Consider the following 18,660-nt stretch of genomic DNA (forward strand, 5'->3'; position numbering starts at 1 on the left):
AGGAGAACGGTGTCAGCACACACAGACTGTCACCTGTCGGGGTCTGGCCGCTGCCAGCCCGGAGCACAGGGCTTGTTTGCAATCTTTAACAACCACCTCCCAGAGCTGCGTTGCTGGCACAGTGATTTCTGTCAAGGGACAGTGAAACTGCTCAGCTGCGGGCAGGGGAAACAGGGTGTCACTGCAGGAAACAGAATCCTTGCACTGCTGGGATCAGCCCACGGCAGATTTAGGCAGTGACCCCATTTCTTCTTCTCCCCAGGGCTGTGCTGTGCACTGAGGTACATCCACAGTCTGGGGCGCTGACCACTGGCCACTGTGGTAAAGTCTCCTCAGTGCCAGTTTTCCATGGACCTGGCATTCCCCTCTGGGTCCCAGCTGACTCTGGTACTTGTTCAAGGCAGTAACCAGTGGTTACAATCAGTATTAATATTTTATTATGCTGTCAAACCCCATGCAGGAAGCTGCTGGGACAGGTTGCTAATGCGTTAAAGCTCCCTGGGTTGACTCCCAGGATGCTGGGGTTGGCTTTGCAGACACCACTGAGCTGTGGGGTTGGAGTGTTTGCCACCACCTCACTCAGAACACAAACCACAGAGTGCAACTGGGATTTCATCTCTGGCTGAACATCACACAGAGGGATGAGCTCTGTGAAGAAGCCATTGTCACTTCTCAGCACCCTTCCTCCAATGTGATCTGCTTCTCCAGAGCAAAGCACTATTTCAAGCGAATCCCATACAGATCCACATCCCGAAATCTGGCTGGAAGCTGTCAGTGCTGAGACAAGACCCAGCTGTGCAGGAGCAGACACCGTGCATGAGTGATGGGCTGGGGATGGGCTGGAGGAGCCCTGAGCGTCCTCCCCCAGGAACGAGTCACATCTGGGTGTGACACCTGCGAGGGGCTCGGTGGCAGCTCTGAGCTCCCTTTATCGGCTCTCAGGCTCACACACACCTGGAATTCTTATCACAAATATATAAATAGCCATTAGTGTCAGCCAGATGGTGCTGAACAGGAAGTCCTGTCAGGCAAACAGTTAAGCCATTGGATGTCATCAAAGGAGACCACGATGCCTGGATTTACAACAGCTGCTGTGCAGCCTCTTTGGAGCAGGAACAGAACCAAAACCAGATTAAAAATTAAATTAAAGCAGAAATAAATTTTTTTAAAAAATGTAAAAATTTAAAAAAAGATTATTAAATTAATATTACTTTTATATAACATATAAAATTATATAATCATATATTAATATTACATTATAACATACTATATGCTATACAATATATAATATTATCATTAAAATCACTGCAAAATCATTAACAATTACTATAAAAATTACTAACATTTAATCAAAACTACATTAAGATCGAAATAAATAATTTAAAAGAATTAAAGCAGGGGTCGCCTGGCGGCCCGGCCCTGCTCACCCTCACACCGCGGCGCTCGGCCCATCCCGCTGCACCGCGGGACCGGGACCGGGACCGGGAGCGGGACCGGGACCAGCTGAGCCCCGCCGGGCCCCCTCCAGGTTGCCATCGCGTTCCCGGCCGGGCACCGCCCGTGTCCCACCCTGACCCCGCGCACGGCGCCCTCAGAGCCCCGGCAGCACCGGGGGCCGCCCGGGACCCTCGGCCCCGCCCACCCCGCCTCACCGACCAATCCCCGCAGCGCTCCCGAAGACTGACAGCACAACGCCCCGCCCCTCACCGCCGGGCCGCAGGGCGGGCGGTTCCGTGACGCGACCGTCAGTGCCTTGAGCGGCGGGCAGAGCGGCCAATGGGAAGCCTCAGTCGCGCAGGGGGCGTGGCCTCCGAGGCCCCGCCCCGGCGCTCCGCGGCGCCTGCGCTGCGCCGCCCCCTGGCGGCCGTGGGGAGGGCCCGTCGGTCGGCGCTGCGGCAACATGGCGGGGAGGGTAAGTGGGGGGGACGCGGACCGGTCGCTATCGCCCATCCCCTGCCCCCTCCTCCGCTCCTGCTCCTCCCTGCGCGGCCGGGCCTTTGGGAGCTTTTCGTAGCCCCGCTGCCAGGAGGCCGTTCAGTCCTGGGGGGGTCCCTCGGGAGTGCTGTGAGGCTGTGGTGACCCCCTCACCCCCAGCGGTGTGGCTGTTCCTGAGGGTCCTGCGAGGCTGTGGAGATCCCCCAGTGGTGTTGGGGACTCCGGGGTGATCCCTCTCTCTGTGTTCCCCAGAGGTTTCGAGAGGCTGAGGTGGCCCCTTGCTGATGTGGCATGTGGGACAGGACTGGGGTTCCTTCAGGAGCCGGGGCAAGGGTGACCCGTCTCCCTGTGGGGCAGGATTTTAGGGTCCCCCAGGAGTGCTGTGAGACCCGGGTGGGACAGGACTGGGGGTTCCCTCAGGAGCACTGTGAGTCCAGGGTCACCCCTCTCCATGCGAGTGTGAGGCAGGTTTTAGGGTTCCCTAAGGGTGCTGTGAGGTTGCAGTGGCCTTGTGGGGTGCAGAGCTGTGTTTGGCGTATACGGGGGGTGCTCTGAGGCTGTGGTGACCCCTCGGTGCTGTGGGATGAGCGTCTAGGGCTCCTTCAGGAGTTGGGGTGCCCCCTCTCCCTGTGGTATGGGGTAGGATTGTGGGGCCCCTGAGGGTGCAGTGAAGCCCAGGGATGTCTTGGAGCTGCTGTCAGGATTTAGGGTGTCCCGGGGTGCTGTGAGGCTCTGGTCATCCCACAGTCCTGTGGGGTCAACCCTGTGGGCTGTGGGGCAGGGACCTTTAGGGATGCTGTGACAGGGGGTGATGCCTTGGTGCTCTGGGATGTGGGGCAGAATTTTGGGATGTGGGGCCTCCGTGGGGCTGGGGTGCCCCTGTCTCCATGGGGTGTGCAGCACGGTTTTAGGGTCCCATGAAGGTGCTGTGAGGCCCTGATGACCCCTTGGTATTGTGGGATAGAGGGAGATTTTTCTCCTGTGGAAACCAGCCAGGTGCTGTTTTATAATGTGGATCCACCTTTTGTTGCGTGGAAACACCTCAAGTGTTGTGCGGTGGTTTTATTCTGTATTAATTAAAAAAATAAAAAAATCCCTTTTTAGTGATAGATCACATCAGCAAGTGGCCAGGAAGGCTTTAATATGTGAAGAAACAGCCTCGTCTGTGAAATCCCTTCTTGTGGTGCCTGTACATCCCCTCTTTTCAGGTGTCCAGGTGCTGCAGGATGTGTTTGGATCGCTCTGCTCTTTGCCAGGAGCTCAATCATGCTTTGCTGGGTAGCAGCCTGAGAAAGTCACATTTTTCATTAGTGCTTGCCTTTGGCTGGAATCTTGTCTCTAGGCCAAGTGATTCAGTGTTTGAAATCCTGGGGAATTGGTTTTCCAAGTGTTTTTTGTGTTGTGCTGGGCTGGTGGATGGAGGGCACCTGGTGCAGTGCTGTGGTGCAGCGCAGGGGTGAGGAATGTGGCCTGTGACGTGCTGTGCATCGCAGGTGCTCCAGTGCCACCCCTGAAATGTGCTGAGTAATTGAGAAAAACCCCATGTTTTATGGTCTGTTTCTCGTTAAGAGCTTTTCCTCTGTCCCTGCTCCAGATTCTTGGTCTCACCTCCTTCCTTGCACCTTTTTTCTTCATCTCACCCTTTGCAATAACCAAGGGAGATCTGTGAGCCTTGACTGGCTTTTTTCAGCTTTCTGTTGCCCAGAATAGGAACCCAGTGCTCTGGCCAGTGGTAAGATTGTTTTACCCACACTGGATGTGGTTCTGAAACTCCCTGGGCCTAAATCAACCCAGCTGCAGTGGTCCTGCCTTGCCCCCTGCTCCCCTGAACCCTCCCAGCTGTGGCCTCAGGGAACACCCTCATGCATGCTCTGAGTGCTGGGACTGGGGTGACTGGGGATGTGGGGCGAAGGAGAAGGATCAACTTCAACTTTGTTCTTCTGCTTTGAGCTTTTCTGCTACTAAAAACCTGAGAAAATGTGCCTTTATTTGACCAGCTTGGAAGCCTGGTGGAGGAAAAGGGGATTTATGTGAGTTTAAAGGAAAGATTGATGCTTAGTTGCCTCCTAATCTGGCAGTTGGATGGGTGATGCTCTCCTTGGGTTACCAGGAAGCTTCTTAGTATTCAGTGTTTTCATGATTTGCCTACAAATGCAGTTGTTGCAGAGTTATCAGGTTATTTAATGCTGTGAAGAGAGTCCTTAAGCTGAGTGTTCCATCTCCCTCCCCAAGCTGGATCTGATCCTTCGAATGCTTTCCATGTGAGTTACCAAGGGAGCTGCCTGCTCCTTCCAGCTGGCCCGTGGGACAGCAGCAGTGCTGGGGAGGATGAGGAGCAGGGAGAGCAGGCAGCAGCATCCGCTCGGGCTGCGACACCGGAGCTGTGTCGGTGTAAATACGGAGCAGATGGTGGGAGGATGGAGGTGTGTGATATCTCCAGGCACAACAGGTGAGTGATGCTGGAACACTGGTGCTGCTCTGTTGTCGGCGTTTTTAACAGGTGCTTCAACCTGGAGGATGGGAAGAGGAGCTTCAGTGACTCCTCCTGCCCTGAAAATCTGTCCTGCGATGCCATTTAGAGCTTAATCTCTTTTATTGGACTCATGTGATTCGATTTGTGTGTGTGCAGTCTCACAGGGAGAAATGAAGGGCTGTCCTGGTTTACAAGAGAAACAAAATATTTAAACTTCCAGTAACATTTTGAATAATTCAGGTGAATGATAAGCCAAATCTGATTAATTGTGAGATGCTGTTTCAGGTGTGTTACTCTGCTCCCCTAATTGCACTGGGTCTCTCCATGGCAAGGAAGAGACGGTGATTAGTGGTGATTGAGGTTTACAGGAAAAACAGTTTATGATGATTTGGAATAATGACTGTTTCTGTAATGATTTATTCTGTATCTCTGCATGGGAATCATTAGGCACGCAGGCAGAGCAGTGAGGCATCTGCAGGAGAGGGAATGGTGGGAAGCTGCTGTGTCTGTGCCTGGTTATGGATCCCTTGTACCAAGTGGACCCCTGGAAGTTCACTGGCACTGTCTGTAACTAACTGATTTGAGCTACATCAGGAATTAGTTCCCAAAGGGATCTAGAAAGGCCAGATAATTTCTGTGCCTTGTTCCAGTGAGTGTGAAGCTGTAGATCCAGCACAAGCTGCATTTCTGCCTGTGTCTGCACAGGCTGGAGAGCTCCATGGGACTGGGGTGGGATAGGGAGCAGGTCAGGGTGCTACTGGCTCCTCTGGCAGCAGGGCTGCTGCTCCCCAGGGCAGCTGTGTGGGTAGGGTGCTCATATGGATGTTGGTGAGGATCCCCCAGCAGAGACATTGCTGTGCTTTTCTTTAAGGAATATGAGATTTGTGATGGCTGAACTTGTTAGAAATAATGGCTGTTTCAGGGGGTGTTACTGGTGTAACAGATCCATTTTTGTTCATCTGCTGTTTGGGGCTCCTTTAGGGTGGTATTGCCTTTAGCCCAGTGAGAGCAGACTCTGCCCTGTTGGCTCCTCAGAGGAGACTCCCCTTGTGTTGGGTTGGAAATGGTTTTGGATTCACTCAGGTACTGGATGGTGCCTGACCCTGCAGAGTGGTGCTGTCACTCCTGTCGAGAGCCTGAGACTGAGCACAGGGTCCTGCTGGCATCTGGTGACACCAAGTGTCCAATCCAGAGGTGCAGCAGGAGTGGGAAGGTGGGGAAGGAGAGAGTCCCTTGGTGTTCTGTGCTGCCAAAGGCATTGCTGGCCTAACCCTGCTCTCTTGTGCTTCTTGCAGCCATCACAGAATCGTGGAGGGGTTTGGGTTGGAAGGACCTTGAAGTCCACTCAGTGCTATCCCCTGCCACAAGCAGGGACACCTTCCACTATCCCAGGCTGCTCCAAGCCCCATCCAGCCTGGCCTTGGATGCTTCCAGGGATGGGGCAGCCACAGCTGCTCTGGGTACCCTGTGCCGGGGCCTCCCCACCCTCACAGGGAAGAATTCCTTCCTAATATTTAATCTATATAATATACTTGAAACAGCACTTTCAATGAATAACATTTGGCTTATTATTTGCTTGAATTATTTACAAATACTTAAAATCTAGACAGAGTGGTTTTAGGTTGGATAGTTTGGTAGGGACTTCGAAATAATGGGGGCTGGGCTTTATGTTTATGGGTTAAAGCTGTAAGGTGATTTCTGATAACATATGGAACCAGCCTTCAGAGATGCAGGCGTTGTCAGGCAACTAAAGAAACGTTTGTGAATCAACTTAGTTCCTTCTTGCAGCCTGGTACTGATCCTGCTGTTGTCACTTAGTTTTTTTTTAGGATTTCCTAATGCGTAATACGAAGAAATGGGTTTTTAGCAATGTTTCAGGGAAACGGGAGAAAACTCAATCTGAATCTCTGTTTCTCTGATCACTTCTGCAACCTCGTAACTGTCCTGTGAAATCATCACAAATCAACTTGTGGCCTGCTTTCAGGACTTCTGCCTTGCTGAATTATTTAAAATAAAGCCACATAGGTTGTTAAAAACTCTAAAATTGTTTAGAATAAAATTCTAATGGCCATGTGAATGTTTGTGGGCATGGGATATCTGGCCCTGTCATCTTTGATTAATTTGTTGCTTGGCTCAGTGCTGCAGAAGCAGTGTGTCCTAAGCTTGTGCTTAAAGAGTCACTGCCAAAGGGAGATGTCAGTGCTGCCTCTCCATCTCCAATTTTTGGGGTGCTGGTGTGCCACACCTCTTCTATTATGTGGACCTGCCAGAATAATTAAACTTAGTTAATAGTGGTTTCTTTAGTAGAAAAAAGTATTTTTAAAAAGTCAGAGAATCTTTTTTAGGATCATTTAAATTGTGAATTTCTTAAGTTTTGCTTTTAAATTTTTTTTTCCCCAGAGCACAGCAAGATCTTCTCTTTTCCCCTCCTGTTCTGGGTTCTCTGTCTCAGAGCACAGAGGTCATTCAGGAGGCTCAGGAAAAACCCTGACTGAATTTGGAAGAAGTTCTGTCATTAAATCAGATCTGCTTGAGTCCACAGAAAAGCAGTCCCTAGAAAGTAGTGGCACTTCTGTTTTGCTGAATTACCCACCAGGCAGAACGTGGTTTCAGTGCAATGAAATCACCATTGATTCCTTTTTTTACATGAAAACAACTAAAATGTAGGTCCCCATGTCATGGAGTGATCTTTTTTTGATCCAGGGTTGGTGGACATGTCCAGGTGCCCTTACAAGTGCAGGAGGGGATGAGCTTTAGGGAGAGCTGGTGCAGTGACACCCCTGAGCAGTGGGACAGAGATCTTGGTAACTGCAGTGGCTTTTGGAAGGGATGAGGTTGAGCCTGGGGGCTCTGCAGGATGTGTTCAGGATGCTGTCTCACATCAGGGAGGCTCTCTGGCAGAGACCAGAGTTTTGTGATGAAATTCCCATATTGACCATCTCTAGAAGGTTTTGGACCCCCCAGAAATTAGAGAGCTGTGTTGGAGAGGGTCTGTGAACAGAAAAAGCCAAACAAGAAACCCAGTTGCTAAAATTAATGGAAGAGCTTCTGGCGCAGTGCCCGGGAACTGTGTCTGAGCCAGCTGATTGTGCTGCTGCTCATAAACCAAGGCTGGATATCCAGTTCCTCAGGCACTCCTGCCCTGCTGCTCTGCTCCTTCCTGTGCAGGCAGATCCTGCCCTCAGGGAGGTCAGAGGTTTGCAGTATGAAAAGATTTAACACTTTTCTCTGCTCTCCTGGGACACAGTAAAGCAATGACCTTCTATCAAAAAATCTGGAGTAATTGATGCCCTGGAGTTGGGTCATGTGCTCTTTCTGTCAAAAATAGAGCAATATTTGCAAGCTGCTGCATCTTAAGCTGCTGGTGACTGGGTGCTGTTTGGTACATCAGAGTCAGGGGAAGTTCAGTGCCAGGTGCTGCCTATGTCAGTGCTGGTGTGAGTTGTAAATCCTCAGGGACAGCAGCATCCTGGGCTTTCACTGGGCAGATTCCAAGGGGGATGTTTTTAACATTGACATATATTCACATTGTCCCTGTTGCCGTTGGGTAACTTTTCTAAATAAATGGATGAAATCTGCATCCGTGAGGTGTCCTCACTGCTCATGTGGCAAAATCCTGTGACCTGCATCCCAGGCCCACAACTTATTCTGGTGGGGTGGTGGTTCATTCCCTTGGCATTTTTTAAAGATGTTTAGATGAAACACAACAAACAACAATTCCCTGTAATTAAATTGGTGATCATCCTGGCTTGAGGAAGGAATGTGAGGCAACATCCACTCAAAAAATGGATGTATTAATTACAAATGCACATATCCTGGGTCATTATTGCTTAATGGGAAGGCGGAGCTGCTGTTCCCACTGAACAGTCAGAGAGCAGCTCCCTGGTTCTGAGGCACAGCAGCTCAGGTACAGGTGTATTTCCTAAAATCTCTTACTGATCATGTTGTAAAGAGCTGATCTGGAGAAGGACATCTTTGGGCAGAGCAACCCGTGCAATTCGGCTGTAGATGCTCTGCTTGAAGAAGCTCTCCTTTAGCACTCTTGATTTTTCTGCTCTGGTGGATCAGGCAAACCCTTGGAACTCTTTGTTCTTGGGACTGTAAATTGTCTTTTTCCTGATGTTGGCAAATATTGGCAATAGCAGAGCCAGATTCCCAAAGCTGTGAGCACCTCCTTAACCGCAGGTGAACAGCGTTGGAGTGACGGAGCTGCCCTTGCAGATCTGAGTTCATCTGAACTTTGCAAACAAAGGGAAGCAGCAGTAAAACCCAGTAATAATTTAATTGTGGGAGAGGCCCTTCTGCCCTGATAAAGTGGCTCTGGAGTGCCAGGATGGGCAGTAATTTCCGGACTCAGGCCCAGGGAGCACAGGGCTGCTCTCAGAGAGAGAAACTGGGAGATGCGTTGAGTGTCTGATAAAGGGTGCCCAGTGAAGAGTGTCTGGTGTCTCCTGCTGCCCGTCTGTGCTGGGGCAGAGCTCTCCTGCCAGGCGAGGACAACACAGGGAAAACATTCCCTGTTTCATTTCCAGCCCTGGGTGATGCAGGAGGTGCTGATGGGAGCTCTTCCCTCTCTCCTCTGAGCTGTTTGGGTTTCTGCGTTGCAGGGGTGGCCGTGGCACAGCACGATCACGATCACGGGAGGTGATTCACAGCGTGGGAGTGGCTCGGGGGGCGTGGGAAGGAGGGATCCATCTCATCCAGGGTTCTCTGGACTCTGCAGTAAAGCTGCCTTGGTGGTGGCTCACTCAGTGTTCCCAGGCTTTGTCAAAAACGTGAATATTAGTTCTGAGATTTTAGCTTCCCAATGTGTTCCTCTTTATTAGGAGAAGAAAAATGATGTTTCTGAATTTGTTATCGAGAGAGAATGCAGCTCCTTCCTGAGGAGAGTAAAAGCTTCCAGCAAACAAATAGAGGTCAAGTGGAGCAGGTGGAATGGCCAGGCCTGAGCAGGGAGTCAGGGCTGTGTGTTCCAGGGACAGCAGCTTATCCTGCCAGCACAGCCGCTGCAGGTCTGGAAAGGCCTGTCTGGCCAGCCCTGCTGGTCCAAAAAGTTCCTTGTAGGTTGATTTCCTCTTGTGGCTGCAGAAATATGGAAGCTTTATTCAGTATTTTTTGACATGTGCAGGAAAGCCCTCTGCAAGCTACTAAATGTCCTTAGTTAATTTAAAAAATTGTTTAGAACCACAGCATTTAGGACAACTTGTGTTCCTGAGTCTGGTCCCTGATGGTGACAGCATGTTGTCATTCCTTTTACAAATATTACTGAATTGTTCTTTCGAGGAGCCTTGGTTTTGTCTTTACTGTTGCCCTCTGTGACAGAGCCAGCTTCCCCTCCAGGTCAGAAATCCATTCTTACCTGCCAGCCAGGAGCTCTGCTGGTGTTGCTGTTTTATGCCCATTTTTTCTGTCCTTCAGTGTTGAGTTGTTGCTCAGCTCCATGGTGTGTGTGTGGATGTAGAGAGCAGACTCAGTCCTTGGGCTTCCCTGTGCTGGGAGCGTGGTTGGTCTCCTTCTCGCAGGCTGGTGCTGAGCCAGCTCTGCAGCTCCTCCTCCTGCTGCAGCTGCTCGTTGTCACCTGTGTGCAGCCAGAGGTGTTAATGTCCATCTGGGATCTTGGTGTCCCCTGGATCTGTAGATAAAGGCAGGGCTTTGTGTGTGTCTGGTTTCTGTCAGGAGCTTACTCCTGGATAATGTGTAGGATCTATGATTCATCATCTCAGTTCCCTGTTTATTGTCAGAGCTCCTTTGACATCATAATTCTTCCTGTCAGTATTTAAACTTCATTTTATTTGAGACTCGTAGTGGTGAGTGAGTGTTTGACTTGGAGGCAGCCGTGGTTCCTGCAGAGTCGCCTCTGCTCGGGCTCTAGGGAGTGTGGGCTAAACTGCTTCCCAGGAATTACACCTGCACAGGTGGTTCTCTGCCCTCTTTGGGTGATGAGGCTCTGGGCTTGGAGAGACTTTGGTGCCCAACAGCTGTTACAGGAAAGCTTGGGTGCTTTTTGGAGCGGGAGCCCCATCTCAGTGCAGCTGGCAGTGGGCTCTGCTGGGGAAATGGAAATGTCTGGTACCCAGAGTTGTCACATTTCCTAACACTCCTCTGCCAACACCTGTGTGCCAGAAATTCCATCTCTGTGCACCTGCATATACATGGGATTTGTATCTGTGTCTGTTTTACCCAAAGGAGAATTTAAAACATACAATACTTGAACAATATTTGTTCTGTACAAACCATGTGAAAACAGGGCACAGAACAAAACCAGCCTCGGCTTTAGAGGCTGTTTCATAATCTCTTGCTCAGCATTAGGAAATGAAATGAGTTCAGATGTCCTGGATGAGGAGCATCTCCACCTTGGCACTTAATGTTTCAGCTCTTCTCAGTACCAGCTGACAGCAGAGCACTTCAGTCATTGCCACCACCTTATCTCTGTGGGGAGAAACATGTTTTTCCTTGGCTTCCTCTGCCATCAGCCTTCATGATTCACAAGAGGTGAATTGACAAAACACAAAAAGTGTGGTTTATGTCTGTATGAAAATATCCAAATAGCAGCACCACTTTCTGGGCTTTGGCAGGGGCTTGGACTGAACGATCTCCAGAGGGTCCTTCCAACCCCAACTATTCTGTGGTTTTGTGAACAAGTGAGTTTCTTATTTTCGGTGGAGGAAAAGGAGTCCTTGCGGCTTTGGAAAAAAAATCTCTGAAAGATCAGATGTTATGGTGATTGTTTCTATTATGTACCTGTTTGTTCTTCAGGGCAACTTTTCTTTGTAAAAATAAAATATGCCAATGTCATTGAGCCTCCTGGGTTTTGAGGCAATGTTACTGCTTTGTCACAAACCCAGAGGTGGGGTCCTTCGCGTTTGTCTCTGAGTGAGATTTATCAGTGTATCGTATGGTCTTGTTTTTCTCTTGGCAAACAGAAGGGATGATGGAGCAGGCCTCTGCCCAGACCTGGGTTTAATAGCAGGTGCTGCCTGGCTGATGCTGGATGATGGATGCTGTAGCTGGGAATGCTTCAGCAGTGTGCAGTCACCTCCTTAGGACTTCACTGTCCTTGGAGTCTCCTCTTTGCGTAAACCAGAACAATACCTGCAGGCAGGGAAGTTCTTTTGCCTAATTTAACCCTAATTTACCTTCTTTAGGCCAAATGTATCTATGTTGTGGACGTGGGTGTAACAGTAACCTGTGAGGGTGTGTGGGTCACCTCCAGCCTGGCAGTGCCGGGGGTGACTGCGGCACGTCACCCTGCTGTCACCTGCAGGAGCTGCTCTCTGGCTTGTTAGAGCTGTGTCTTGTCTGGTTGCCAGCAGTAATCTGCCAGTTTGCTAAGAATTAGTTTGTGTAAACCTACTTTGAGATTCCTAGGAACACTCACAAGGATTTTTCTGCCCCTGATGTGGTGTGTAAGTGGCGGCAGTGGTGTGGGGTGGCAGAGAAGGGAGAGGGGCAGGTTCTGGGACTCCTTGTGCTGCTGTCCTGGGAAGCTGCAACCCAAAATGCAAGAGCTTGAAGTGTTCCTGACAGTAGCACCACTGCCATATGCCAGCCATGTGTTCCAGCCCTGCACTGCTGCATTTATGCCAGGAAAGCTTCCTCAGGAGCAGCCTGTGGCCCTGTCCTGGCTGTGACAGCTCAGCTGCTTGACAGAGACAGGGATCCATCCCTGTGAGCAGCAGCGCTGGGATATGAGCTCTGTGGGGAGGGCAGGTAAGAGGAAGCCCCTGCAGCTCCCCACAACAGTGTGTTCCTCCTGGGTGATTTCCAGTTTAATCATCACCTCTTCTGTGACCAGATTCCCTCAAGCTGTCCCTTGCACCCTTGTGGAGCTCCATGCCCGGGAGTGACACCCCTGTCTTGCAGCTGTGTGATGTTAAAACTTTTTCAGAATATAGATAATGTTCTGAAGAGCTGCAAAATCTTGGAGCTTGAGGATGGTGTGTACTGGAGGGCTGGGAGCAGAGATGTTGCCTGAAATGTTGGTCATTGCCAGGGAGAAATGGGCTCCTGCCAGACAGCCCAGGAGGAGGAGCTGGGCTCTGGGATGGCTGGCATGGTTGGTGCTGCTGCTGCAACAGCCACGTTATTTCACGTGTCAGACACCCAAGGGTGTTTTGCCATCATCTCTCCTCTGCTGCAGAGCTTGCAAAGGGAGCAGTTGTTGCTGGATTTGGAATGCATTCCTTGCTATTCCTGCATTTCCTAAAGCACAGTGTTCCAAGTGCAGACAGCAACGGCGGCTTGGCCGGGCGCTTGCTGCGTGTAGGAAGCAGTTTGTCACTGAGGATTAAAAATGCAGCTGAGGACTAGTGCTGTAAAAAGGCTTAATCCAGGAGCTCCATGTCCACTTTTCTCCAGAAATATCCCCTGTAATGCGTTTTATCAGGGCGCGTCCTTCCCAAAACCGTGCCCTGCAGATGGGAGAAGTGATAAAATGGTGAATGTTTGCTGTGAAGTGCCCCAGGCCAAGGGGCCTCAGCAGACAGATTGTGTATCTCATAAATCCACCGATGTCATACATTTTATTACAGGAACATTTGAGTCTTTTATCACACTCAGCATTCAGGTAGATAAATCTGCTTCTGGTCTGAAAATGGAATCTTTTTTTGGTTGTCACATATGTCAAGGGCAATTGAGCATTATTCAGTAAAAGTAATGAATTGGTCCTTTTCTAAATAGCAAGTACTTGAGACAAATCACATTGTGCCATAGAAGTTGATCTGAGCTTTAGAGCAGGCTGGCTGCAGGGCACACCGGGGGGAATTTCTCTGACTCTTGTCCCAGAGGGGCTGGGGGAGGAAGGCTGAGCAGGACAATAACTCCTGGGAAATGATTTAGCTGTGTGTGTTGGGATCAGTGCGTTTCCTGTGCATGCTGTTGGGATTTAAGGGTGTCTTAAGAGAAAATCCATCCTGAATTGCTTTTAGCAATAGGCTGACAGTGTCAAATAGTTTCTGTTGCGCTGCCTGCAAATTTGTATCTGACCGAGGTGGCTGTGCTTTGATTCTGAAAATGACACCTTGGGGGGCAAGTTAAGCTTTTCCCCAAATGAAATTTCTTCAGTCCATAGCTAATGATAGAAACATCCTGCCTTTTCCATCCCTTTCTCCACTTCTGGAGGCATTTTGATCCCAATTTTCATCGTTCAGCCATTGTTTTGTGGTATAATTCTGCAGGAGCAGGTGGGGTGAGGGTGTAGGATGGGGCTGAGGTCCCTCTGCTGTGCTTCCCCCGTGCTCCATCCTGCCTCGTGATGGGGATGGGCAGCCTGGGCTGGGAGTGCTGCTATTTCAGTTTTTAATTGCTGATTGATGAGTAACAGTAGAAGGGACAAAAATGAACAGATACTCTTGAAATAAGATTGGTCCTCTGACATTAGAAAATAGAGGGGGAGAACTCCCCCACAAAATTTGTTGCAGTATTTTTTTTCATAGTGATAGGTTGGAATTAACTATTTTACCTAATTTTCTTCTCTGTGTTACGGATCTGGGATGTTTCCTACAGAGTAGAAAATATTCACATGTGATATTTCTTTTGAGAAGTGGTACAAAGGGGCTGTGGGGTTGGATAGCAGCTGGCTGAGGTTAAACCTTCCTGTGGACTCTCAGTGCTGCCCTGCACTGCACTGGGTGAAGGGGTTTATGCAGAACGGATATGCTGAAATTTCAGTTTTCTGAGTGATGTTCAGGGAACAGGGAAGGTCACGTCTTTATCCCACCCTTTCTGCCTTCATGGTCTCTGACCCCGCCCAGCACGATGAAACAGGGTTACCCGGGGCTGCAGGGGAACTGCTGCTTTCCCTTAGCAGCTTTCAGAATATCCCAGTGTCCTGTCACTGGGCAGGAAATACCTTCCAGGGAATGCAGGTTACTGCTGCCTTGTGGCAACATTCAGGGAAGCTTCAGAGTGCCAGGGTTCACTTGCAAGTTAACAGTGTTTGCCTTGCAAGCTTCCTCCCAGGTAATTTTAAAGGATTTATGTAGGTAGGGTGGAAAATACAAAGTACATGATAGGCCCAAAATGCTGAGCTTTAGGATACGCGTACCTGTGACCCATGGAAGTGTTTGGAGAAACCTGGAAGAGGAGCTCGTTGATCCCAGTGAGCTCTCAGAGTGTGCCAGGACTCACAAGACCTGTTTTGTGCTTTGTGGTTTTGCAGAAGACTTGAGGCTTCGCTTAGTAAAGGAAAATCAGAATTTTATTTGACTTTTTCCCTCCTCTTTCTTGTAGCCTATGCAAGCAGCGAGATGTCCCACGGATGAGCTGTCCTTAACCAACTGTGCTGTGGTGAACGAGAAGGACTTCCAGTCTGGGCAGTAAGTGTGCACTGTTGCTCTTTCAGCTTTTAACCAAAAAGGAATTGTTTTCAAAATTCGGATGGAGGGGGAATGCCATTTCAGGTTTGGAAAGCTGAACACAGCAGTTTGATTAAGAAAACTTGTGTCTTTAGAGATCAGAACTTTAAATGTGGCTCTTTCTGGAAATAGGAGGTGCTGGAAGAAGGGTGACAGCTTCTCTGTAGCGTTTCTTTCTCGGGAACTGCATCTGCTTAACTAATAGAATCATTTTAGTTAAGGACTGTCTGTGATCATTTTTGTTTGTTTTGGTTTTGCTTTTGTTCCTGTTACATAGTGAGAATATTTGAACTATTTTAAAAACTTTTTTATAATTTTGTTGCATTACTCAGGGCATCTTCTCACTTTCACATGATATGGGAGTGCTGAGCAGAGCCAGGAGGACTCTCTCTTGTTCTCGGGGTTTTCATGCACAAGAACAAAAGGGAGAAGCAGCCAGAGTGTGGGCACAACAAGTTGGATTCTTTAATTGCAGTTCTGGGGTGGCTGATAGAACCTGACTCTGGGATTTACTTCTGTTAGGTGGAAAACACATGAATTTTTCAGCTCAGCCCACACAGAAGGGTTTTATATTACAAGAAGCCAATTCACATACTCAGTTTCCTTGCTTTGCTGCAGCTTTAGGGAAGCTCTGGCAGATTTTAGTATGTAGGTTGTAGACAGAAGTCATTAATTTCAGCTGAAAGGGAATATCATGTGCAGCACAAGGCTGAAGGGCTTGGGTTTGAAAAATGGGAAAAAATGTTCAAGGAGATACTGAATCATATGCCCAGGCCTTAGATAAAAATACCTGCCCCAGGTGAACTCTGCTAAGGATGGAGAACACAGTGGTGCTGAACTGCAGGGATGCAGGGATGTGTTTAAGATTTGCCTCTCTGTGCTGTCAGTTAGCTCTGCTGCCCTGGGACCTGTCCTGGCCCTGCAGCGATGAACTGAACTGAGATTTTATGAGCCTAACCTGAGTATAAAATGCCAAAACCAAACAAAACCACCCCCCAGCAAGCAGAACTTTTAGGCTCAGAAGCAGGCAAAAGTGTCTGCTTGGTCTTTTTTGAAAAGACACTGGTCTTTTCAAAGGATGGTTTTCCCCAGGTAGATTTTTTCCCTAAGTAATTGAGTTACAAAAATACCTGAACTGAGCATTGTACCTCATGCATTATAAAAACTTTAATTTCCTCCAGTATGGATATCCTGGAGGGACCCAGCTGCCAGACCTGCAGCCGGCTGCGTTCCTTTCGCTTCCAGAACCCTCTCTCCTGGCATTTGTGGCAGCTTGCAGGAAGCAATGCCCCGGGATGTGGTTCTGGCTGTTCCCATTCTCCTGGGAGCTGTTTATTTCTAGCAGTTGGTGCTCACACACCAGCAGCGTGTGTTTGGTTGGGAGCAGATGCTGCAGATGGCTTTGCAGTGTCAGATGGAGCACAGGGAAGCTCCCGGTGTTTGGCAGTGCTGGGCTGGAGTCGGTGCTGCATTGCAGATCCCTGGAGCCCTCCCTGGCTGCAGCTCCTGCCCCTGCCTCGGGTCCCTCACCACGGCTGCCTGCTCAGGGGGGCTTTTGGTCACACCTCCACAAAGAGCTCTGCTCTAGCACTGCTGGGGATGTAGAGCTGGAGTTTGCCCTTGCATCAAGGAGATGATTTAGCCCCAGGGTGCTGCTGAACATCTTCTCATGCTTCGCTTTCTGCACCCCGTGAGCTGGGCAGGGATGAGTCAGTGCTTGGTACCGCAGGAGTTCACAGGAGGCCACGCGCTGTGTGATCCCAGTGTATGCTGTGTCGTGGTTTGGGGATCGGCACCATCTTGAGGTCCTGTGTCCTGCTTCTACCTTGAGGAGGCCCAGTGCAGTTGGGAGAGAGAAACCAGTTCTGAACGCAGCCAGGCTGCGAGGGCACAGCAGTCAGGGCAGGCTGTCTGAATGGCAGGTTTGTGTTCGTGTTAAGAACTGGTTGTGCTTATCTTTCTCATGGGAAGCCCATCCCTCCTAGGCCAGTTTAGTTTCCTGAGGAGCCCTTGCTGAATGATTGCTGTGGATTCCCAAACATGCACTGTATGGGATGAGATCCCTGCTGGCACCTCCGCACAGGTACCTGAGTCATCCCCTCCCTCACAGGAGCCCCGCTCCTGCTTCAGCAACATAAAAACTGATGCACTCGCAGATTAATTCATGTCTGGTGGAGTTTCTCTTAGTTTGCTCAGCCTGGCCAGCAAACTTACCAGCAGTTTACTGGGCCCAGTTTCCTGGAGCCCCTCCTAAGAGCTGGCATCACACGCATTGGATCTGACAGTTCCAGGCGAGGATTTACACATGGAGTAGAGCAGCAATTCCGCCTGGGAGAACTCTGGGAGCTGTCAGGCCCTGGTGATTCGTTGTTCCTTTTGTTCGTGTATAAGCTGAAGCTCTTAATGAGGTTGAGATTTCCCCCATGTGTCTCCATGAGTTCTCTGAGCTCATTCCTGGTGAACATCAGTGTAGGAAAATGCATTTAGTTTTTCTGCTATTGCCTTATTTTGAGCATTTGTGGTACTTAGGTTGCTTACACCCTGTTGGAAGCTGCCTGCTCCTGCTGTCTTTGAGAAGAGACATGGTTGTCCCTGTGCTTTATGCAGATTTTTCTCACAGAACCTGTCAGGATTCGACCTTTCCTAGTATTTTCTTTCAGAAAGCTGATTTTTTTTTTCATTTTTCCTCTTTGCTTTTTCTTCCTGGCATCTCTTTGTCTGTTGTCAAGCTCTGCTGTCTTTCTGCTTTGCTGGAGATGTTTTTGGTGAATGGAATACTCCAGCACAGTAATTGGTATGAAGTCTTTGTGGATACTCCTCCCCAGTATTTTTACCAAGTATTATCATTTTCCTGCATTTTGGGTCTTTGAAGTGAAGCCCAGCAGTGGTGGAGTTTGTTCTTCCTGCAGAGATGCTGAATCTTTACATGTTGAAGTCACTGTTGTGTGCGCTGGGGCTTTAAAAAGCTTTAATTTTGGGTCTTTTCCTGACTCATGAGCTGCTTCCTGTCAGGTGTTAGTTCTCATCAAGTGCATTTTGTGGTGAAGTATTCCAGAATTGTAGCTGGAACTTGTGTGTTGCCTCCAGGTGTGTTTCTCTCTTGCTCTGCAGTGTCACACCTTCCTTTCCAGTTCGTTGTGTGTCGATACTAATTTGGATTTCTCAGGGTGATTCTGTGCTGGAAATCTCCTGATTTCAGTCCTGGCCTCCTGGACGGTTCTCTGCTTTATCTCTCTCTTTCTCTCAGTTTGAAATGAGCTGTCCTTGGAGCAGTGTTCCATCTGGGGAGGATCACTGCTCGTCCCTGCTGCTGGTGCTCTCCCAAATCATGGAATCATACAATGGTTTGGGCTGCAAGGGGACCTTGAAGACCATCCAGTGCCACCCCCTGCCATGGGCAGGGACACCTTCTACTGTCTCAGGATACTCCAAGTCCCATCCAACCTGGCCTTGGACACTTCCCAGGGATGTGGCAGCCACAGTTTCTGTGGGCAGCCTGTGCCAGTGCAGCCTGTTCCTGGCTAATGCACCTCGAGGGGATGTTACCCACCTTTGCTGCAGGGATGTGTTGCTGGCTCCTGTTGAGCTCATTGTCCACCTGGATTCCAGGGCTTCTTAGCCCCCAGTTGGCCCCCAACCTGCACTGGTGCATGGGATTGTTCCCCTGCGTGGAGGACTTTGCATTTTCCCTTATTGAGCTTGATGGGATCTGTCAAGGTCCCTCTGAGCAGCAGCACACCCAGGTGTGTCCCGTGTGGGCTGGCTGAGGAGCTCTGTCCCTTCAGCTGCTCAGGAATGAAGGGGTTAAATAGTTTTGGCCCCATGTGGACACATGTGTGGTGAGCACAGGCCAGTGCTCTCCTGCAGTGGGATTGGCACACCCAGTGCTCTCCTGCA

At 49.6% G+C, this 18,660-nt stretch overlaps 1 protein-coding gene across 3 annotated transcripts in view; it reads left to right on the forward strand.

Moving 5' to 3' along the window:
• Positions 1 to 1,827: 1,827 nt before the first annotated feature.
• NSF (N-ethylmaleimide sensitive factor, vesicle fusing ATPase) overlaps positions 1,828 to 18,660 on the forward strand; it is a 74,843-nt gene continuing 58,010 nt past the window's right edge. For 2 of the 3 annotated variants that reach the window (XM_042021614.1, XM_042021613.1), the window contains exons 1-2: positions 14,150 to 14,368; positions 14,639 to 14,724. In XM_042021614.1, coding sequence (XP_041877548.1) covers positions 14,165 to 14,368; positions 14,639 to 14,724 — 290 coding nt within the window. In that variant the 5' untranslated portion in view covers positions 14,150 to 14,164. Of the gene's footprint in view, positions 1,913 to 14,149; positions 14,369 to 14,638; positions 14,725 to 18,660 lie in introns of those variants that run through there. The other variant, XM_042021615.1, reaches the window with a different exon arrangement.

The sequence above is a fragment of the Corvus kubaryi genome, unplaced genomic scaffold, assembly GCF_017639235.1.
Source record: "Corvus kubaryi isolate FWS band 111438036 unplaced genomic scaffold, C.kubaryi_AGA036_p1.0 37152, whole genome shotgun sequence".
Classification (NCBI taxonomy): domain Eukaryota; kingdom Metazoa; phylum Chordata; class Aves; order Passeriformes; family Corvidae; genus Corvus; species Corvus kubaryi.